Source organism: Athalia rosae, chromosome 7 (assembly GCF_917208135.1).
Source record: "Athalia rosae chromosome 7, iyAthRosa1.1, whole genome shotgun sequence".
NCBI classification, from domain to species: Eukaryota; Metazoa; Arthropoda; class Insecta; order Hymenoptera; family Athaliidae; genus Athalia; species Athalia rosae.
Window position 1 is genome coordinate 4666677 of NC_064032.1, and position 23142 is coordinate 4689818.

The window sequence follows — 23142 nt, forward strand, 5'->3', positions numbered from 1 at the left end:
CATTATGCGAGATCTGCAGTAAAACATCTGTTAAAAAAAATATATATATATATATATTCATATTACAGTAGTTCTGTAGGTATATATGTGGAATTTAATTTCATTCAGCTCACGATAATAACTCATCGAAATTATATATATATATAGAAATAAATATTTTCCCTTTCACCATGTGTATTTAAAATATATAGGTATACGTATATTTGAATCGTTGAATAAAATTTACCTATAAATTGTTGCGATGAAAAATTTCTGCTCCTTCCTCGTGTCGACGAAAAGAAAAAAAAAAACAAAAAAAGGCACACTTTTACAATTCTTTCGTTTTATTCGTTTTTCTACCTTTATATACTAGAACACCCTCTATGTCACACACTTTTTATTTGTTTTACGAAAACTTTGTTATTTAAAATTATCAACATCCGTTAGAAAATTCGATTCACGTTCAGGTATATCGAAGGTTGATACGCATCAAAAAGTTGTTAGAAATCCGCAACTTTCAAAAGGATAATTTTTTTTTTTTTATTTCTCAAAACACGAGTGCGGAAAATTAAAGAAGAAGAAAAAAAATTCTCTCCCAACAAATTTTGAAAGAAAGTGAACTTAATCCCGTCGCAGACTGTCGGCAACTGACGGTCGTTCCGATTAAATTATAAATAAATTAGGATATAAACTATTATTGTTATTATTATTGTCGTTTAAAAATTCTCTCGGATTATTGTGTAGAACAACATTTCTTTTACATTGCATTCCGTTTGTGTTTTCATTGAGAAACGTACAAGGTGAATTGTTTCGAAATGTCGTCAAGCAGAATAAGATTTCGAACGAAAAATAAAACAAAAATTAATTAATTAAACAAAAAAATTAACACCGCGTGTGTAAGTGTCAAATATTACGAACGACGCAATTAACGAATATTTGATAACATTCGAACTGGACGCGTAAACGATGGTGTTTCACTGCACTTTTAACCGTCGTTGTTGTTTCTCTTATTGTAATAACAACAATTGTCGTTTATTATTATTGTTATTATTGTTTATACAGTTTCTTTTGCTTTCAATTCGAAAAAGTCCCGTTTACCGGTCAACTGTTCGCGATTACACCGCTGGACATATGCATATAGGATACGTCGACTAAATTAAATGAAACCTTGCCAACTGCCGCGAATGCAACTACAGCTCGGTTTGATCGCATATGTGTAAGATATACAAATAATATGTATACACATATATATATATGTATATATACGTTATGTAGTGACAAAGAATAACGTACGATGTATATTTTGTGTTATAACTTTGATTAAAAACGGTCGATCGTTTTTTTAAATTACAATTATTTTTAAATCAACGAAAGAAAGTTTTCTCATTTCTATATATATACACACATATATATACCTGCGATTGTATGCATATATGTGGTGTGAAAAAGTTTTATACAGAGAACGAAACTTTCGTTGAGAAATAGAATTCTTATTTTATATTTATTATAGTTCCGATCGATCGATCCAATCGACTCAGCACGTGTGTAAATAATTAAAAATTATTCGTTAATTTTGTTAAAAGATTTTATGGATATCGAATAACCAAAAAAAAGAAATGTTTTTTTTTTCTTTCTTCTTTCTTTTCAAATCTAACAATATATCGAGAATAATTGCATACGTCGGACGATATCGAAAAGAAATTTGACAGAGAATAGAAAATCACTATTCTCCATGAACAATTGGCACTGTGTTTTTTTCGTTTTCATTTTTTCGAATAAATGTCATTGATTATTCCGTGTGTACAGTTTACTTTCATATCTATTATCGTGGAAAGTAATAGCGAATAGGTGTACACGAGTATGTACGCGGTACACCGTTTCACGTTCTTATATACCATATACAGTATGTGTGTATATATATATATGTAGTTGCGTTAGGTCGCGCGCGTTTATATTCGATTCTTCAGATTCGTGATTTCCTTCAACTCCGATTAAACACGATCGGCGGCCGATTTTTTGGCTTTTTTATTTACTCGTTCGTTACCGCGTTTGTTTGAGAAAAATTTTTCTTCGTCAATCCGTAGCACAATTTCATCGGTTACATTAACGATACCGATCGAATGATGTACGAATATCGTCACTCCGTACGTATAGTACACCGCGACGAACGATGAAAAAAATTGTTCACGTGTCCACAAAATTGATTATCATTCGACTCGAGTCAATTAGTCGAAGGTACGAACGTCGCGTGGATTCGTTATCGCGCATCCGTGACAACGTAAATCGACGATGAAAAGTGAACAAAAGTTCCGAAGAAAATTTTCAATGTATCCCCGAACGAGCAAAAAAGGGAAATCGAAGAATAACAAAAAAACTTGTTCGACGATATTGTCGCATAGACGAGAGGAGCGCGAAACGCGAGAGGCGTTCGTATGTTTGGAACCGCGAAGGAACACTGAGCTTTCGGAGCCAAGTCAACTCTTGGCTTGCCTAGCGAACGGAACGAACCTAGCCGCGAGTAAAGGCAGGCGACGGACGAGCGAGCGAGCGAGCGAGCTAGCTAGCTGCCGCTGCCTTCCACTCCGCACTTTACTAGCCTAGGTTGGAATCGCGATCTTTCCCTCTCTCTCTCTCTCTCTCTCTCTGCTGCCTCCGTCTATTTCTCTATTCCGATTTCCATCGCCCCCCCCCCCCCTCTCGCCCTCTCTCTCTCACTCTCGCTCCTTCACCAACGCGTTTCGGTGTAGTAGACGCCGTAGCCGCGAAACACGAACGCACCGCCACCACCACTGCGATAAAAGCGCATGTTGTCTCTCTCGAACACCCGCGCGAGGACTGATCGAGAGTCGGTTGTATCCTAGGCGATATATTCGGGGGAGGGGCGGGGGGTGGGGGAGGGGAAGGGAGGGGGGAAATAGAAAGAGAGAGAGAGGAGGCGCGGAGAGGAGGGGGAGGGAGAAGACGGGAGGGGGGGGGGAGGGAGGAGGAGGACTGTAAGGCCACAGCCACGGTCACTAGCTTCGCACGCGCACATTGAAAACGGGTAAACCAACTTATATCACATCTCACAAATGCGCGCGAAGGCAATTTTACTCTCCGAATCGAATCATCATCATCATCATCGTCGGCATCGGCATCGGCAGCAGCATCATCACCGTTGCCGTTTTTCTCGACGACGACGACGATGACGATTTGGATTAATAACGCCATCTTTTCTTCTTTACGGATGCACACCGCGTACAGCTAATACATATGTCGTACAATTATTATCGTCGATGCGACTAGTAAATGATTTCACGAATATCAACGTCGTGGAAAATCGAATAAAATAAATTTTTAGTTACTGAAGAAATGGAAGCTTCGTTAACACCTGAGGTTCTTTCTCTTCTTGATCTTCAACGTGCGGTATATCTCCTGAACGTTGTATACCCTGTACGCCGGTGTGTTTCACGGGGGAGGGGGGGGTAAGAAATTATGTTTCAGGATAATCAGATTATCGGTCACATGGAACGAGAATTTAAATCCCTGCCCCGTAACTGTTTGAACTCTGCAACGTCATTTAAATATATATATATATATATATATATATGCGCGTGTATGTACCGTATGTAATGCATGTACCATTTTATATAACAGATATATATATATATATATGTGTTACGCGCTTGTTGAGAATGGCGAGTCTGATACATGTGTGTACATATATATGTATATATATATATCAATACAGGATAACGGGCGACGGTGCAGAAATTACGTAATTTATAAGGTACCTACATATATGCTATTTGTAAAACAAAAAAATATATAGACATCTATATATATATATATAGCGACACACGAGTGTATTTTTGTTCGCTAGTGTCACGTATATAAATACGTCCTCACATAATACCGCAAGGGAGTGATTAAGCGTTTCAACCCTACTACACACACACATATATGTACATATGTACGGTGTTATACGGGGAATTACATAGGCAAACATCTTAAAATTGCACGTTATAGCCGCGAGGAACTCAAACCCTTCAATTACATCATGCGTACACCTATATACGTGTACAGACATTCGGTACGCGCCTAGTTCGATTCGCGCTATTTTCGATCCGACGGCGAGAAAAAAAAAAGGGGCGGCGGTTGCATCTCCGCGCGATATCGAATTCTTCGTTATTCTTTCCATATTCGCTTGGGCGCGCAGTTCGCGCGCGTGCGATAATTTGAAATTAGAAAAGGATTTTGTCGCGAAATGAAGCGAGAAAAAAAAAAAAATACATATACATATATATATATACCTAGCCACCACGCGACAACGAGGGAGTGGAGAAAAGGCGTCGCGGCGTACGGACGTCGCTCACTCGGCGATTCACTCTGCTCGACTCTTTCCCTCCCACCCCCATTACCGGCGTCGCGGCGTACGGCCTTGTGACGTCACATAAACTCGCGTGTGCATATTACCGTACAACGTCAATACGTGTGTATATATGTATATAAACGCGACGTGCACGTGTCTATCCGTGTGCGTGCGTATACCGACAGCCCTGCATTTAACGGAGTTCCGCGTTTCGACGATTATCTTCTTTTCTACGTACACGACGTACCTGTACATGTGTAAAGAAGATATGTACGACACGCGTGTACCTAAGGGTATATAATTTATTTTATTTTATCACGCCTCCGTACACACGCGTAAGTATTTCTCTACTCGTTTCAATGAGGATTTTCCTCCGGTGATTCCGAAAAATTCGAGCCTCGACAGTCCTTCCCCTCCCGCAAAGGGTTGAAGGGGGAAAATCGAATCCCCCCCCCCCCCTTTCCCATTCCAAATCCCATTCAAGAAAACTAGACGGTTCGATATTTTGGTAACGGAATTTTTCGCCACCCGCTGATATCGACACGATATACACACACATGTATATAACCCAAAGGTATAGTTATTTGAATTTAGGCTAAGGATAGATTTTCATATGGGTATACAGCCGTCGAGTCGTTCGAAGGGCCTTTTTCATAAGTTCTTGGGCCCAATGCCACGGGAGCGTGAGTTTCGGGCCGTAGGGCCCTTGGAAAACGTCGAGAGCAAGAGGAGAGCGAACGAGAAACTGAGAAACGGTGTCGCGTACCCGCCAGACGATTGCTAAGTTTTCTAAAAGACGAAAATAAACCACCGTAATACCACGCGTGTATGTACTTACGTTGTACGGGTACGGTGTAATATAATTCGTTAATGTAATATTGCTCACTTTCGGCAAACTGTACAGGTATATACATCGCGGATCGACGCGCACATTTGTGCAGCCTTTACGTACATGTGTATATAATATATAAAATTTCGTATACCTATATACACCCGGCCGTTCAAAAGTGGAGTCAAGGCCCAGGCAATGACTTTCCGTGACATATATTGAGTCCGTAGGCCCACGCGTCGTCGTCGATCGACGTCATCGTCACCGGTACACATCGTCGATACATAATATATTTTTTTTTTCATTTTTTTCATTTTTTTATTTATTTATTTATTTTTATTTTTTTTCGGCACTCGCGCACCAGTCCCTACGTCGTTTCGTGAGCTCGACACTCGACCGCGAAATTGTATCGAAATTATCGGCGAAATTGAGATGAAAAAACAAAAAAAAAAAATCGATAAGCGATTCGCTCTTGTCACGATATTCGATCTCGTATAATTTATATATATATACGTGCGTAAAAATTCGAGTCATTTGCGCACAAACTAGTCAAAGGTATCTAACCAATACAATCGCAATCCCTACGGCCCAAATATCGCGGTTGGTTTTTTTTTATTTTTCATTTTTTTTTGTTTTTTTTTCAAATTTTTTTTTTTTTATATCTATAATTTGCACCTGTGCACAGCTGATATAATAGTTGATTCTGTGTGCGAAACCTTAAAAAATAAAATTAAGGTATACATATACACCTACCTATGCGTAATGGGTAACGCGTTATACCCGGCGATGACGCGAACGAGTGAGAGAGAAAAAAAACAAACCCAAAAACAAAAATATGTGTAATATTGATTGACGAAAAAAAAAAAATTTGTTCTAAATTTAACAAATTTTTTTCAACGGAACGATAATTAGACGGATATATATTCGATTCGTTCAACAATTGCGTGCAAATATATTCTCATATACAGTAATTGTTTTCAATTTTGAAATTGAAAACAAAAAAAAATAATAAAAAAAATAAATGAACGCATTCAATTTTATCGACTCCAATTTCTCGTTATACATATTTCGCGTGGGAAAAAAAAAAAGAAATGAATTTTATGCATATGATGATTAATTTATTGAGGAAATATATAGAACCGATCGCGGAATTCTACATCTCATCGACGGATCTGGTATGTACGTTCGCGGTACATAAAAATATGTCCTCAACCTATACGCCTAATTTAAGTTTCTTGACTCCGGCAAATTGGTTTTTTTTTTTTTCCCCTCTTATTCTTCAAATTCCTTTTTTTCGGTTGCGATATTACGAGTGCAAAAAAGGCGACGCATGATCGCGTCCTTCGAACGTGAAGTCAGAATTAAATTCACACGACACATAACATTATTCACCTCCACCGCATCTTTCACTCGACGATTTCATTGAGCAAATATCGATCGACCCTAAGACAAAACTAAAAATGCCTGAGAATAGGTATACGTCCAAAAATCTGTATAAAGCTTAGCGGGAAAATTTCGCCTACTTTGGCTCTGAGTTTGAAAACAGTTTTTTTTGCTTGAATTACTACAGACTTCATACGCCGAACAAATTATAAATCGGTTGTCTACTCATCAGTGAGAGAAAAATTGAAAAATTGAAGAAAAAACAAAGTAAAAAAACAAAAAAAAAACGAATTAAATAAAGAAACGTCGATCGTTCGAAGTTCCCCGCCCTTTTTTTTCTCTCCTTTCACAAGAGGTGATATTAATTTTCGGAACGGTCCAAGGTCGGAATCTGAGGCGAACGTGACGAACGATGAGGATATATAACGTGTACGTGAAATTATTGGCGGGGTTATTTACTATAATAATATTACGTGATGTTAACGTACGTTTAGTGGGCCAGTGTCAGTCATCGACATCTGCCGTAGGATTTATGCTAAATTTGTATATTTTATATATATATATATATATAATACACACGAAGAGATACGCATCTCACGCCGTTATGCACAAATTATTTGCCTACCTGCATATCGTGAGATACGTAACGCGAAGAACAAGAAAAAAAAAAAAAAAAAAAAAAACAAGGAGGGAAAGAAGAACGTATACGTATAATAATGAGTTTGTTATCGTCGTCGCGATTGCAATTCGGCGTGTCGCGGGTGACTGTCGCGCGACTATTTCAACGTATATATGTACGTAAAACTAATTATACGGTTTTTCGACGAATAGACGAATTGCGTAGTTATTGCATAGAAATGAAAAAAAACAAAAAAAAAACATACGTACACGCAGTTACATGTACACGAGGTAGCGATTCGACAGTCATCGATCGGGCGGTGGGTTTAAACGCGTTACGGAGAAAAGTCTAGGCCAACTCGCGAGAGTTCGGAGTCCCGGCGAGGCCCCCAACGAGTTTGGGGCCAGTGGCCATTATTTGGGCCAATGTTACCAGAAGCAAGGTTACCTAATGTTAACCAACGCTCGCCTCCTCGTTGCCGCGTACCGCCGTTTCCCCCCCTTCCCCCTTCCCCTCCACCGCCCCCCCCCCCCCCAGCGACTCTTGAGCAAGTCTCTTTCGATGTGCATTCAACACGCTCGATATATCATATACCAAGGGCTAAGAACACGAAGGGCGTGACCTACGCTTTTTCGGTCATGGACCGCGATTCGCCGTCAGAAGGGAAGGGCCAATCCCTCAAAGGCGCCGAGAATAACTAAACATGGAAATCGAGTCGGTTTCAAATACACGTGAAATTGATTTGAACTATTTTTAATCGATATTTGCAATCGATGTGAATTTTTGAATTTTCAGCGCGATGAATGGCGATAAAATTCGATGGACGAATCGATATTTTTCTAATAATTCGGATCTCCAGCCTCGAAACACGTGAGAATAACATCGTACAAACTTGGGATAAGAAGAAAGTAGATTCGCGAGCCCAGAATCCGGGAAAAAATCAAAGGCTATGGTACATTTAAAAAAAAAAATGCCAAAATGCAGTGCTATGTAATTCGAAAGATGGAAATAAAGGAAAAACTACAACAGATCGCCAAGCCTGCGGAGTATAATTTATATGTACATCCGCGGGTTAAACTTTCGCCGTAACCTTCGCCCGCTCTGTATATACATATATCTATTTATTATTATCCATATACTCGCCGTATGTACACAGAACTTCGTTGATTTTTTTTTTTCTTCTTCTTTGCAATACCGAAACTGAAATCATGCGATTATTAATGAACGCGTGATTCGAGTTTCGTTTTTTTCTTTTTTTTTTCTTCTCTCTCTCATCGTCATCGTCATCGTCCACTGTATTGAGTAACACAGGTAAAACGCCACCCTGAGATATTCGATCTCTACAATCCCGCGAATATAACTAATATGAATTTGATTATTCACACGCTACGATAATCCGCATTATACATATATACATATGTATACAATACACCCTGTAGTTTCGTCGTCCTTTCTACTCTTGAAAACTGAGGTTACGGAGCTCCGCTAGAATTAAATGAACAAGTATACGTATACATATACACGTGTACACTATATATCCTATGTATAACACGGTGGGTATAGGTAAATATATACATATACAAGTTTGATCGCTAGCGGGATCGCGGCGTAACCTAGCGCGCACACGCCATTCGGAGAAAGCTAAACCACTTTCTCAATTCACGCGATGCTCGCCGTCTACGCTGCATTTATCCGATGCATTCGCTCGAGTCTTCGTCACCCGGGCCGATGGTCACGCGTTGTACGCGCGCGTCGTTTACTTCGTCTTCGACACAGGAGGACCGCGTTTCTCTCGAATGCGTGAAACTATTGTAGTCGAAATCCGACGCTGATCAACGAGAATGCATATGAATCGTTCGATTCGTTTCGAAAGGGTGAATTTTTTTGGGGAAAGTTGGAAAGACAAAAAAAAAGGAGGAGAGAAGAATTCGCTCACGAGTCGTCACCACGACCGCATGTCTGTATATCCGCATCAGAAGAAATGTGGAGATGATCGAGCGGTAAAAAAAAAAACAAGAGGGACTGTGCGAGAAACGACAGTTTTCCGTGGTCCGGTCAGAGGGCGTTATCCCGTGGGATATTTTCCCGCGAAAACGATTTACGTAAAGCTGAGAAGAGGATGTCGAAGGATGGACGGGGGGGTGCGTAACGCGCGTCTACGCCGCTGTAACAGCGATGCAAAAGCCGCCGCTGCGAGCGTCGCAATCTAAAGCAGAAGAAGAAGAAGAGGAAGAAGAAGAAGAAGAAGAAGAAGAGGAGTAAGAATGAGAAAAAGATGATGTCGGTTCGTCGCGTTCCTGTTGCGGAACGGTGACGTATCGTACGCTGAGAGGGGCTCGCGGTGCAACAGCCTATGACGTCACTGTTCGATGACGTGTGGTCAACGGCGGTCATTGCACCGCGCGCAAAAGCGGCGAACACGCCGAGCGCCGAAGAGAAGAAGTTTTGCGTCGCGTTGCGTTTCGTTGCATAGCGTTGCCGCATCGCGTTGCATTTGCGGCGTGCGCGCTCCGCTCCTCTCTACGGGGCGCTCTGCGCGCTCCGTACCCACGTACATACGTACGAAGAGTCGCGCGTTTCTCTCATCCGCCCCGAATCTCACCGCTACGACGCCGATTATCCCTACGCTAGAATCTCCGTCGTCGTCGTCCTCCTCCGCCTCCTCCTCCTCGCAGCGGTCGCGAACGCTCACCCCTAACGTACGCGCTAACTGCAACGCTTCACCGTCTACCTGTAAGCGGACGCGCAGGCGTCGCGCGATCTTTGAACACCACCACCGCCGCCACCGCCACCACCCTCCGCTAACCTTAGGAAGGGCGCGTGCGGACCTTACTAATTTCAACTTTTGTCGCAGAGGCGAGAATTCCAACTTTTCTCGGAGGTGGCAAAACTTTGTTATTCCAGGTTTGGCCAGGATGGTAGTAGCTACTTCTACCTTATCCGTACCTACATCTCGTTACCCCCCCCCTCTGCACCCCTAAGTTTATCGGATGTATCTCGGATGTCCTCGTTCTCTCTCGCTCAAGATTTCAGTTTCCAGGGCGGATAATTTCGGACCTTTGCATACATACATACATACATACATACATATATGTATATATTTCTACCGGAGCGAAGTCGAGTCTCGAAGAGCGCCGGCTCGTTACATGTGTACGGTCGAGAGTTTGTGAACCGAGTGCGAGAGAGAATATACGGGTGTTATGGAGGGGGGCAAGTAGCTCGGCGGTCATCTACCTCGTCAGGGGCGTCGTCGCGTCTTTCGACTCCTGGTCGGGGGGGGAAAAAAAAAACAAAACCCGCTGTCGCGTTCGTAACGTCGATTCGGAAAATTGTCCGCGCGTTTCGCGCGTCGCGGGAAAAACCGGACCCTCCCGCGATCCCGAAGGAAACGCGCGCGCGCGCGCGCGAACGACGACGACGACGACGATCGTCGTAGCCGAAAAACCGAGGAGCACGAATTTCCCCGAGGATCCCCGGAGCACCCCCCGTGCCCTACGTACCTGAACCAACCGACCACGGGTATGGTACGGGGTACGTGGTGCACAGGTATGTATTGTATAATGCTCGAGAAACCGCAACAATGCGCAACGCTATATACATGTACAATGAACGCGGAACGCGGCGGGAGGATCTCGAGTCGCCTCCGGCAAAATCTCCCCCTCCCCCCCCCCCCCTCCGTGTATCATTTACCGGCGGTGGCGAGGATCGGAATTACGGGGCGAAATCTTCAGCGACGCCGTGACGTCGAATAACGAGAAACGGAATCCGAAGATCGACGAGAAATTGGAAACTGCGTCGTCTCTAAAACGTCGAGAAATTCGAGGATTTTTTTTCGTCCGAGTCAAAACCGTCGGCCGAGGCGTGGAAAAATTTTAAGGGTTGATTCGGCCTCGCCGAACGCCGTGCCGGTGCGCGTTCTGTTTAATTAAGGAACCTCGATCGATATTTGGGAGGGTAATAATCGCGTGCCGGGTGTAGATTTTATTGATCGATTCTTAAGGGTGAGGTATTTACGTACGTTTGTTTGTTTGTTTGAATTTTACTTTTTGTTTCTTTTTTTTTTTTCTATCTCTCTCTCTCTCTCTCTCTCTCTCTCTCTTCGAACGGCATCGCCTCTTCTCGCGTCGCCCTATAGCCCTACAACGATCGACGTAGCGCGGGGTGAACTTTTGTATTCTTGTAAAAAAAAAAAAAAATTTTATACACGCTCCACTTAATCGACGCGTGTTACACACGTCGAATCGAGGCGAACTATTACGTGATCATAATTAATCAAGCGCGGTGGCGCGCGCGCGCGCCACGAATATTATGAACAGCGCGCCCCCTCCTCGGACTAATTTTTTTTTTTTTTACCCTTTTCGAATCCGCTACATTTGTTTTCTGATTTCTGCCCAATCGAGTTCCTCGAATAAGATTGTTCCCGAAGGAGATTGGAAAAATGAACAGATACCCCCTCGCTGATGTCAATTAATTACAAATCGTATCGATATTCAAGAGCAATAGCGTTAAAACTCACCGAAATAAAACAGCGGTATATCCAAGGTAGAAATCCATCAACGATATGTATGAAAAGAAGAAAACAAAAAAAAACAAATAAAGAAAATAAAAGAAGAGAATGTAACTTTCCACGAAACGTCAGGCGCAAAAAAAAGAAAAGGAAAAAAAAAATTTTTTTTATTATCACTGTCACAACAAGTCACTTTTTCCTCCAACAGCAATTGTAGGAGAAGAAGAAGAAGAAGAAGAAGAAGAAAAGACAGCTGTCTCACATTTGCAAGCCACTGATATATCTTTTTCGTTGACAAATAAGTTTTGAATAACAATTTTCCTTCCCCCGTCACCCCCGAGTCTCTTGTATCTTATACTTCACCTCACGCACTTTATCTCCTACGGTACCCGACACAAGGATCAGAAATGAATCGCGTACGTTTCGCGTTCAATCGAACCCACGAAACGATATTCGCAAGATATATTCAAACGAGACGATGATACGAGACTCGTCGCTTCGTTTGTCCGTAATTCGGCGAACGGAGAGACAGGTGTCCCCCCCCACTGGTTATTCGAAGTGCGGGTGTATCGTCATCGCCATCAGCGTTTTTGTTTTTCCTCTTTTCGCATGCTCTTTTCATCGGATCTGTTTCTCGACGATGTACGATCCCTTCCGGCACCGGCGTTTCCCGAAGTTTGCCGAGAAAAAAAAAAATCCCACGTGGCAGTTCGAGCTACCCCGTCCGCAGAAGCGTATACACGGCGTTTCGTAGCCCGCGCGCGACTGACTCGAAGTCGGGAACCGTGGCCCCAGGTTTCGCTTCCCAGTTTCTCCTCCACACCCGTCCCCCCGGTACGTTATACGCGAACGTGTGGAGCGAATTTTCTCTCAGCCCTCCTCTCTTCTTCTTCTCTTTCCGCGCCGCGTCTTCCTTCGTACGACGCCGCCGCCGTTCCTCCTTCTCCCCCGACACCGAGCTTTCCCTCTTTCCCTCTTTCCCTCTTTCCCTGTGGTATCGCGCGCGCACACCATCCCCTTCGTTGCTTCACCCACCCGCCTCTGCGTTACGTGTACGTACGTACGGGCACGCACCGGGTGTGCGTACGAACGTAGGTGAGCTATATTTACGGGTTTACGCACACGAGAAACTCGGCAATTTCTCTCTCTCTCTTTCTCTTTCTCCCTCTCTCTCTCTATCTTTCTCCGGTTCGACTCTTGATTCTCATTCTACGCTAGTTGTTATACTTTCTCCGTCATCCCGCACGTCCGCGCGACTCGCGTTTCCCCCTCCCCCTCCCCCTCCCCCCCTCCCGCCGCCCGGGTTCCTCTAAGAGCGGCGAACAGCCAACAGCGCCGGCAGCCCTCTTGATTTATTATCTCTCCTCCTTCTCTTCGCTTCTTCTTCTCTATACTACGGTTAACTTCTTTTGAGGTAGGTTAGGGAGCTTAGCATTAGCCTGCATCCGTACGTGTACGAGAAGAGATACGCGCGGCCGAACGATATAAATATTCACGGACGAAGAGGCGATCGGCGTGTTACGGAAACGTATCGACGTATCGACGAAATACGCTCCGACGGATTATCAATTGAAACGCATATAAATAAATTTCACGTAGCTCTGTTCTTCGTAACGGTACGCAGCTTGTTAGCCCGGAGAATTCGATGCGCTAAGCTATCCCGTAGAAAATTATATTTCGACAGTCGACGTCGATTCGGTGTACGAAACTGTAGCGATTCCCCGTTATCGGCAGCGGGCCCCCCCGCGCGATACGCGTACAAGAGTACAGCCACTTATAAAATACCGCTTACGATGTACCCGGAGTTACGTGGAGTGCGTGGGCTTACCCCCTTTTCCCCGCTCCCGACGTTCCTCCGCGGGCTACGATTCCTCATTGTCTCGACCCTTGGCTCGGGGCTCCTCTCGGACTTCTAGTTTCCGAGTTGGACTGGCGCGCGCGGAGATCCAGCTCTTCCGTAATCCGTTGTCAGGAGCTTCGTCGTATGACTCATTTTCACGGCAGACGTACTTATTCCTAGATGGGGAAAAGAAAAACGAGAATAACGATCGGATGCAAATGCCGTTCGAATGTCAAACGAAACAGGCAATTCGATCCGCTGCATAACTTCTGGTAATTGTCGGTTAATCACGGAAGATAATTAAGGGCGGTAATTTGGGGGAGAATGTTTTTTCTTTCTTACCCGGTGAGTCGTATTTATAGATCGTTATTTTTAATTCGGTTCGCGGATACGATTTCGTAAACATCCAGTTCTCCTATCCCCGGTCGAAATTTCGTGTAATTCTAGACGAGCTCCAGTTTCATGAGATACTCACTTCCCCGACGCTCCCGTAGCCTCCCACAGCTGCGGCGAACCAACGTCGTCGGTTCGTCTTCTTCCTCGATTTTCACCTCACATCGGGGTTACGGCGTTTAGATCGGCTTAGGCCGGGGCTCTCGGTTTTCCGTTCTCGAGATCGAGGATCCCCGCGGTAGTAGTCGTCGTCGTCGTCGTAGTCGTCGTCGTCGTAGCTCGTCTTGTTGCGTTCGCGTTTCGCTGCGCCATGGTGTGTTAGGCGGTTTTACTCGGGTCGGTTGTGTGTCGGCGTTCGTTCACCCTAGCGGGGGCACCAACCTGGCTTTAGCTTTACTTCGCTTACTGCAGGCCGGGCTGCCCGCTGCCTCCGAGAGGTGGGTACGTACCTATACAACAACCCACCAGAACTCACTCACTACACGTGGGTACAAGCTTTATATATATATATATACGTATATATATACATATGTATACACGTACGTAAAGTACATAGGTGTAACGTACAGCGCGAGATCACGCGGCGTACCAGCGGTCACTTCTCTACAGGGTGTGCGATTATCATTTATCGTTGAAATGATCACCGAATTATACGTGATGTTATTGCGATCGATCAATTTTTTGGCTCGAAACGACACGCGATGAGTTGGCTCTCCGGGGATAATTGAGGGAAGGAGAAGCCCAACTTGTCGCATTGAGCGGGTTAATTGAAATGAGTAAAAATGCGAAGTACCTAATTACACGGTGTTCTGGATTATCCCTCCGGTCCTAATTTCTTTTATGGGAGGATTATTTTTTCAAATATTACCACGCTTGCGTAGGGGAGGATTTATCATGGTCAGGGCGCTAGTTGGCTAGCACTGGGTCAGCGGGGTCGTGACCTCCGTCCGTTAGTCGAGTTACGTAATCCGAGGTGCTCGAATAACTGTTTTAACACCCACTATGGCACCGCAGTTCCTCAAAACCGCGGTGGTTGGTTTACCTCCGTGCGAGATGCAGGTCCCTTGATACCTGTGCTCGGTACGTTGCGTCGCTCGTTGTTTCATCGAAGATAGAGGGAGCGTCCGTTTCCATCTATGCAATAATAACCACGACGATCCAACTTCGTCAATAAGATGGATACCTGTTCAATCACGGTAATTTATTTAATTCAAATTTATTTCATATTCGTATATTCCAACAAGGGATTTTTACTGATTTTTTTCACAGCGATCAGAGACTGCTGCTTCTTGCGGACAGCGTATTTCATAAAAAAAAAAAAAACAAATAATCGGTATGGATATGTGAATGAGTTTTCTCACAGGTAATATTTTCGATTCTGTTATGGGATCTAGGTGAAGTGGAGGGTGCGGGCTGTCACCATTCTGATGGAAACGGGATTTCTTTGGGTATCGGGACTGAGACCGGGGCTCGTTCGTTGTTGCGGATGCGTGTAGCTCACTTCCATATCTATCTCATCCAATTCTTCTTCCTCCTCTTCGTGGGTGTCCGACTCCTCCTCCTCTTCGCCTTCGCCTTCCTCTTCTTCTTCCTCCTCTTCCTCGGCCTCGGAACCTCGAAACTGTTGAAAATCATGAAGACATATTCATACAATCATTATTTTATATGCAAACATAAAGCAAATAACATTGCATCAGAAAATAATTCAAAAACATTAAGAGAGAGAGACAATTGGGTAACAAGCAATATAGAACAGCGAGGGCAACTTACATCACTTGCCAGTTTTCCAATTGGAATTTGATCGTAGCGTTCGGCTTGTATGCTGTCCATCTGAAAGCGGTTCAGCAACCAGATTAATATAATATTGAAAACATGTACGTTAGGGTAGTGAAACTCGGGTGAACTTGGTTTACCCAGGCCTGATGATCTCTTTCTAGAGCCATAACTTCACTTTCATCGTCACAAGGTTTGTCTGCGTCGAACCACAAAGGATCTATAGCACGAGGCTGAAGATTCGGCCAAAGCGGCATGAAAGACATGTTCAAATAATCATTTAATCAATGATTTAAGCTGTTCACAACTAACGATTCTATCTATCACGCACAAAGTTTTGATGTTTCAAACGCTGCGTTCGTTATCAATAAGCACCATGAAACAAAACACAGGCAAGTAGACAATTGAAAATCAGAAGAGGAAATTGTCGTCCAATCAAATTTATTTCCAGAACATTATTTTTTAAAGTAGAGTGCCCTCTCTGGGATGAAGTTTTTTCGTGACGTTATATGCCATCACAACATTGACAACGATCACAACAAGCAAAGAAAAGCTAACCTATTTTTCTGTCATTCGACATTCAATAGCAGACGACCGAAGGCAGAGCTCCCCGATCCCGGAAATACACTTGCCAGGGTGTGGACAGTAGAGAAGAACTATTTTCTTTCGTTGGTGTTTTTAATTTAGTTAACGAAATACAGTAGAATTGTGAAGATTGCTTGCGCGAGGAAAATATTGATGGGTAACGAGAAAAGTGCCCTGGGCGGGCTGGAGATCGACGAAAAAGCTGTTGAGATCACGGATTTCTGGCTACATCACAGTGCCAGTTTGAATGGAATTAATCCACAGACATTGTCCGTATTTGTCAGTGAGCCGTCTCTACATTCTAGCGCTAACTTCGGTAAACCATCTCCTCTAGAAAAAGCTGCTAAGGTGAGAGTTGTTGATCGTTAATTAATATCAAGTAGCGGTGACTCAAGTCCAATAAAAAAAAAAAAATTTAGTTAATTGACGTCTGATTAATTTTTTTCCAGCACTTGATGCTTCACCGCCACCCTTGTATACTAAAATATGTATCATCGTGGCATAAAGGTAGCAAGTTTTTTCTTGCTACTGAGGAAGTGAAACCCTTGGTGCAAGTTATCGGAATGCAGACTACCCTACAGATTTGTATCGGTCTACACAGCATTTTACGGGCCTTGATATTTCTCCACGAAAAGGCACTAGCGTCTCATAATAACGTATGCAGCAGTGCTATCTACGTGACACCAGATGGGTTCTGGAAATTGGGAGGCTTAGAGTATCTTTGCAGATTCACAGAATTGACGCCAGTCTATCTTCAAAAAACTCGAAATTACCGATATGAAAAAGCTATATCGCCAGAGGAAGATGGAGGAAAGTCTGCGGTTTTAATGGAACCTTCGGCAATTGATCAATTTGCATTTGGAGTTCTGGCTGAGGAAGTTCTCAGCCTAAAAAGTGATGGTAACTACATGCCAAGGGCTACAAAATTCCAAGGTTTATAATTGATCATCAACTTACAGTTGAATTCATTCATTCTAATTCTTTGCTGCAGATGATGTACCTTCGATATCAGACTTTAAAGAATTGGCAAAAAAGCATTTACAAAATGCTGATCCCTCACTGAGAACTAAACTCTCCTCTGTACTTGTTCATCCATTTTTTACGCATGAATTCATAACTATACATGGTTTTCTAATGGAACTGCCGTTAAAAAATGAGGCTGAAAAACAGGACTTTTTCTCGTAAGTTATTAAAACACGATTATTGGCATTGTTTCGATTCTATAATGCACACATTCTGTTGAGTCAGGAACTTAGTGGTGCAGCTAAATAAATTCCCAGAAAAAATAGTGGCTGAACAATTGGGCGGATTATTGCTGTCTAGAATGGTTCTCCTCGATTCTACTGCTCAATCCAAACTGCTGCCTTTTATTTTGACGCCAAGAGGTAAAATTTAAGTGAAATATACATAGAATATATCATATATTAATGGTAGACTCGGAATTGATCTCTATTCTAATTTTTATAGATGAAAACAGCGAATCCGACCTTCTCTTCACCTTATCGACATTCAAAAAATATGTCGTACCGAAACTTTTACAAATGTTTTGCGTCCGCGATGCACAGATCAGACTGCTACTTCTTTCCCATTTCAATTCTTTCGTCGGTGCCTTCCAACCAGACGATCTCAAGCTACATGTGTTACCCGAGTTATTAGTTGCAATTAAAGACACTAACGACCATTTAGTCAGTACGACACTGAGAGCTTTAGCCGATCTAGTCCCTCTGTTGGGTTCGGCGACTGTGATAGGTGGTAGCAGAGGAAAATTGTTTACAGACGGTCGACCAAACAAGGCTCACCGGTTGAAGGAAAGTCAAGTAGCTCCAGTTTTAACCAAAGACAAAAATAGTGTACCAGACGTTGTATTGCATGTACAAACATCAGTATTAGAATTACCAGAAAGACCTTCGCCTGACGGTGGAGAGGACCAAATAGATTTAGATCCAATTCTACCCGAGGAAGAAGGAAACTGGTCAGATTGGGACGCACAAGATAGTGCTCAACCTGGAACAAAGTCGCCGGAATTGAGACTGCCCAACGATGTACAAGAATCGATCGAAAGAGTAATTCCAGATGCAGGAGCATTACATTCTGAGGGATCGTCGAACACTTTGAAAGATGAAACTTCAAAGTATTCAAAGAAGCCAATTATATCAGACATACTGGAATTGGACATAAAAAACTCAAAGCCCATGAGAATGTCTAAAGAAGAAATCGACTTCTTCGAAGACATGGAACCGGTAATAAAAAAAACTCAGATCCTCCACATACAAGAAGCTACCACCACGAGAAGTATGTTTGACGTCAAAGCGGCGAATGCTTCAGTTGATGAGGCAGCTGAAGACAATGGATGGGGTGATGATTTGAACGACTGGGGAGCCGATGAGACATCCCATGCGAGGGAATAGCGAGCAAATTAATAACATCGTTATCTTGTGTACACCATTTTCATGGTGGGCAAGGATAACGAATCAAAATAGTATTTAAGTGATGTATATAATTGTTAGACCATGTATGACGTGTATTATACCGCACATGTAAAATTCACGACACCGAACTTGAAGCAAGTAAAATTCCAATGTGGCATCGAATATTTATGTATTTATAAACGTATGAAATTATTATAATGTTATAATTGCGTGAAAACTTACGGGTTGGTCGTACGAGTGAAAAAGGCTCGGCGTCCTTCCAGGCAAGTCGGGAAAATTGTTCCTTGTAAACAGACACTGAATTAGTGCGTAGTTTCATTCGCAACAATAACTACTCCCTTACAGTTTATGAATTGTTATTTAATAAAGAAAGAAATTTCTTAAGTGAATAATTAACTCGCTATTATTTTTCAACACTGCACTTCCAACGACTGAGAAAAATTAGTGGCCGTTAAAAACAATTGCCAACTATTCCAACTTTTTCAAACTTCGAGAATCGAGAGAAACAAATGAGGTCGCAGACCCACGTGATCACTGATCACGTGATTATCGAATGCCGTGTCCGGAAACAACCGACCAGCCCTCTAGAGTGCACTGACGAAATTGGGAGAAATCATGGCGCAGGCGCCGAGTCAGGCTGCTTCTTTTCGACGGAGGCCGTGTATCGTCGCGGTCGTTAGGGAACCCCGTAACAGCGTCTTCGGAAGCATCAAGCAAAATGGTAAGCAAATTATACCTGAAATATTATTACAATCGATGAATCCATGCAATCATGAATATCAGCGCGTTGTTTTGCACCTTGGAGGATTGAAGATCGTTTAACTATTCCCGGATGCGATTTTGGAAACCACACAACGTGTGCTACTACCGCTCCTGGCAATGGCGACGGATTCTGTGGGCTCTTTTTAAATTATACATATTATCACATATGGTGTTTCTCTTGTATAATTTTCCTTATAACAGTTGTCCTTCAGCAAACCACATACCAACCCAGACTCATTCCACATTCTTGACCGGCTAGGTATTATTCTGAATTATTATATTTCGGGGTTAATTTTCTGTAAGCTTGTGGCCAGATGGCCTCAAATGATTGAATCCCAAACCCGGTCTAATCAAATCTTTGTTGTTAAGCTATTTGTCTTTCCCATTATTAGCACTCGCCAATTAAACTGCCTGCACACAGTTGATGGATCACTGCTGTCTCATTTCTTTCAAATAGATGACTAAGTTATAACTTTATTTATTTTCAGGGGTTTGTCAAGGTGGTTAAAAACAAGCAGTACTTCAAGCGGTACCAGGTTAAATTCAAGAGGCGTCGGGAGGGTAAGACTGATTACTATGCCCGTAAACGACTCACTATTCAAGACAAGAACAAATATAACACCCCCAAGTACAGGTTGATCGTCCGACTCTCCAACAAAGATATCACCTGTCAGGTAAAGAATTTAAAGCTTGTATTATCTAAGTTCTTATTCACTTGATTAGTAATTATTCTCAAATGATGATCCACTCAGCTCGCTTTGATACAGAACTGAAGAAAAAACAATTGTTCCCTAATTATCAATATTCTGACAAATCGCTGAACCAATTACTTTGTGTGCAATTTTCTGAAAAAATCTAACTTCGATTCTTTATCAAAATTTCAGGTCGCATATTCGCGCATTGAAGGAGATAAGATCGTGTGCGCAGCTTACAGCCACGAGTTACCTAAGTACGGAGTGAAAGTTGGTCTCACCAATTATGCCTCTGCCTACTGCACGGGTCTTCTTCTCGCCCGAAGGGTAAGCAACCATCCTGTTAACAATTGTAATCTAAGTTCGATAACACCAAATGATGATTCACTCAGCTCGCTTTGATACATATATGAAGAAGAAACAATTGTTCCCTAAAACTATGTAATCTGAATGGTGTTTGTAATCAAACAAGTACCGCATATGTCTCATCATTCGCTTTTCTACATTAACAACAATAGCCTACGCTTGTCTTTGCAGCTTTTGAAGAAGTTAGGTCTCGACTCTCTGTACACTGGCACCACGGAAGTCACAGGTGATGAATACAACGTCGAGGAATTAGATGACGGACCAGGTGCATTCAGATGTTACTTGGACACAGGTCTCATGCGTACCACAACTGGAGCCAGAGTATTTGGCGCCATGAAGGGTGCTGTAGATGGAGGCCTAAACATCCCCCACAGGTAATTTAAATTCTCCCTTGCATTGTGTTATTCAATGACATAAGTTTATGTGATGAATTTCTGACACATGCGCGTCATCTGAACCACCACAAAGTGTAAGCCTTTTGACGTGTTTTACGTTAATTGGAAGAAACTTTGTACAGGTATCATAAGATTATAAAGTGTCTCTGACTTTTCTAAAAATCAACTTGGGTGATTTTACGTTGTTATAACGTTCATTGAGAATCTAATGCGATATTGACAGCACGAAACGGTTTCCTGGATACGACAACGAATCCAAATCTTTCAACGCAGATGTCCACCGACAACATATCTTTGCCCAGCACGTAGCCAACTACATGCGAACACTTGAGGGTGAAGATGAGGAAGCTTTCAACCGTCAATTCTCTCAGTACATCAAGAACGCAATTACCGCGGACAGTGTGAGTACATTATTATATTATCATTTACATCTGACGAAGGAACAAAAAAATACGTCCAACTTTAATTACTACCAAATGTTTAAATTTCTGTAGTGTCGCAGTTGGACTACAGTAATGCGCTGGTTAATTTTTTAGATGCGTTCTCCTTGAACCATTTACTCAATAACCTTTGTGACATATTTGTGAAGCACCATCTGCACCTAATACTATTATGAACTGCTTATCGTATAGGTTTCGTGATTTAAATGTCCTTTCTACAGATTGAAAGTATTTACAAGAAAGCTCATGAAGCAATCAGAGCCAACCCTGCCCACACAGTAGCAAAGAAAGACAAGGAACCGGTTAAGAAGAGATGGAACCGCGCTGGACTTTCGCTTTCAGAACGGAAGAACCGTGTGGCCCAGAAGAAAGCATCGTTCCTTAAAAAATTGGAAGAAGCTGAAGCCTAAGAACGTTTTTTTACTTAGGTCTACATCGCTACTGTTGCAAATGTCTTCGTTCATAATTGGAGAGCTATATGAATTCACTTTCTCAAATTGTAATATAATTGTGTCATTGGCGATGGGCCGACAAAGTAATAAACAGAATGGTTTCAACCACAATACTTTTTAATTATTGTATGTTAAATTAATATTTTTTATTGTAACGTTATTCATAACTATACATAAATTTTTGCTCGTATTAGTCTGGTTATTATTGTTATTATTGGTCAATGAATGGTTGTGAAAACTACTGTCCCCCTCTTTATTATTGCTCAGAACTCACTTGCAATCGTCTTTTGTTTTGCAGCTTGCAAATTTTTTCTGTCGTGAATTTGTTTGAGCTTGGGTGGGCTTAATTTGTAGGTTGATTGAGAGTGGTGATTGAAATAGTTATTCGATGCAATGTCAACTTATAATAGAAAAAAACTTGCCCATACGAGGAAGGTTATTAGCACGCTGGGACCCTCAAAGCCTCGTCACAGCTTAGAAACAGCACTCGAATCTACAGCCAAACAAACCGTACGTAACGCTAATTACTGCTCTATGATTTTTAGAAACTTCGTTAAACTTTATAGAGACGACTGTTTGAAAATAATTCTATCCGTCGTATGTCCTCAATCTTAACGATTCGTGAAGAGCATTCGTCTTATCCCGATATCCATCGGATTGAAACGGACCATTCGGAAAATTGGGACGCCGAACGAACTCCCACTGATTTCGGTGCGTAGTTCGCAAACTGTATTGAGTATCATTACTATATTTATGATTTGTACTACTGATAAAGTAAACTTCTAGAAAGCATTTCAAAGCCGTCTGTCGCTATTGATAGACTTCTTGCAAAAAAAAGAATTGCTCACCAAGAAGCAGTGGAGAATATGAAAAAGGAATTACTAATCAGTCACACAGCGTGCGAACAAGAGTTTAGAAATCGTAGCGTTGCCGTGAAAATTCAAATCAATGGTTTACGTAAACAAATTGAAGATATCCAGGATAAACTTCGCAAAACAGAGGTATTAATTCGACTTCGATATTAGGATTACACGTTCAATGTGGGTCCCTACGACATTCTAGCTCTCAGAATCGGGTAGTAGAAGTTATATTATGGAGTGGAAGAAAGCAAATGATCTAATAGATTACGAAAAACATTTGGTCGATCATTTTTACAATCATCTGCTCCAAATTGAGAAGAAACGATTAGAATACGTGAAGCCAATATTACAGAAATACTATAAAATTTTTCACAAGATATCTCACTTGTTGCCGTATGAAATACAAGTTTACCTCGAAAATCAAATAATGGTGCGTGGTTTGTAAAATATTGAATTATCACGTATGTATCATATCTTTTGCATCTTA

General features: G+C 42.3%; 4 protein-coding genes across 6 annotated transcripts in view; 2 read left to right on the plus strand and 2 right to left on the minus strand.

The window, feature by feature from the left end:
- LOC105693186 (ecdysone-induced protein 74EF-like) overlaps positions 1 to 14950 on the minus strand; it is an 86402-nt gene extending 71452 nt beyond the window's left edge. The window contains exons 1-3 of one of the 2 annotated variants that reach the window (XM_048657988.1): positions 14695 to 14950; positions 13984 to 14350; positions 13497 to 13684 (exon numbers count right to left, since the gene is read on the minus strand). The gene's annotated coding sequence lies outside the window, so the exon portion shown is untranslated. Of the gene's footprint in view, positions 1 to 226; positions 2557 to 13496; positions 13685 to 13983; positions 14351 to 14694 lie in introns of those variants that run through there. The other variant, XM_012412964.3, reaches the window with a different exon arrangement.
- A 137-nt stretch (positions 14951 to 15087) lies between these two features.
- Positions 15088 to 16111, minus strand: LOC105693856 (anaphase-promoting complex subunit 15-like). Its single transcript, XM_012414068.3, has 3 exons — positions 15815 to 16111; positions 15672 to 15731; positions 15088 to 15522 (listed from the first exon to the last, which is right to left on the minus strand). The coding sequence occupies exons 1-3, from the start codon at positions 15938 to 15940 to the stop codon at positions 15292 to 15294; spliced, it is 417 nt and encodes a 138-aa protein (XP_012269491.1). The 5' UTR covers positions 15941 to 16111; the 3' UTR covers positions 15088 to 15291.
- Positions 16112 to 16234: 123 nt separating this feature from the next.
- Positions 16235 to 19080, plus strand: LOC105693850 (protein-associating with the carboxyl-terminal domain of ezrin). 2 transcript variants are annotated; one of them, XM_012414057.3, is made up of 5 exons: positions 16235 to 16607; positions 16709 to 17159; positions 17251 to 17440; positions 17508 to 17644; positions 17727 to 19080. In XM_012414057.3, exons 1-5 carry the CDS (start codon positions 16413 to 16415, stop codon positions 18665 to 18667), a joined length of 1914 nt encoding a protein of 637 aa, XP_012269480.2. In that variant the 5' UTR covers positions 16235 to 16412; the 3' UTR covers positions 18668 to 19080. The 2 variants fall into 2 exon arrangements, with proteins under 2 accessions (XP_012269480.2, XP_048513943.1); XM_048657986.1 differs by having other exon boundaries at positions 16467 to 16607; positions 16679 to 17159.
- Positions 19081 to 19254: 174 nt separating this feature from the next.
- On the plus strand, positions 19255 to 21906 carry LOC105693644 (60S ribosomal protein L5). Its single transcript, XM_012413740.3, has 6 exons — positions 19255 to 19409; positions 19939 to 20124; positions 20335 to 20469; positions 20680 to 20882; positions 21127 to 21304; positions 21565 to 21906. Exons 1-6 carry the CDS (start codon positions 19407 to 19409, stop codon positions 21751 to 21753), a joined length of 894 nt encoding a protein of 297 aa, XP_012269163.1. The 5' UTR covers positions 19255 to 19406; the 3' UTR covers positions 21754 to 21906.
- The last annotated feature ends 1236 nt before the right edge of the window (positions 21907 to 23142 follow it).

Coding starts and splice junctions, on each gene's coding strand:
- LOC105693856 (XM_012414068.3), bottom strand. CDS start 15,940: ATGTCTTTCATGCCGCTTTGGCCGAATCTTCAGCCTCGTGCTATAGAT. Junction 15,732..15,814: donor AAAGAGATCATCAGGCCTGG/GTAAACCAAGTT, acceptor AACCGCTTTCAG/ATGGACAGCATACAAGCCGA. Junction 15,523..15,671: donor TTGGAAAACTGGCAAGTGAT/GTAAGTTGCCCT, acceptor GATTTTCAACAG/TTTCGAGGTTCCGAGGCCGA.
- LOC105693850 (XM_012414057.3), top strand. CDS start 16,413: ATGGGTAACGAGAAAAGTGCCCTGGGCGGGCTGGAGATCGACGAAAAA. Junction 17,160..17,250: donor TCTCAGCCTAAAAAGTGATG/GTAACTACATGC, acceptor TCTTTGCTGCAG/ATGATGTACCTTCGATATCA. Junction 17,441..17,507: donor GAAAAACAGGACTTTTTCTC/GTAAGTTATTAA, acceptor CTGTTGAGTCAG/GAACTTAGTGGTGCAGCTAA.
- LOC105693644 (XM_012413740.3), top strand. Junction 20,125..20,334: donor ACAAAGATATCACCTGTCAG/GTAAAGAATTTA, acceptor TCAAAATTTCAG/GTCGCATATTCGCGCATTGA. Junction 20,470..20,679: donor GTCTTCTTCTCGCCCGAAGG/GTAAGCAACCAT, acceptor TTGTCTTTGCAG/CTTTTGAAGAAGTTAGGTCT.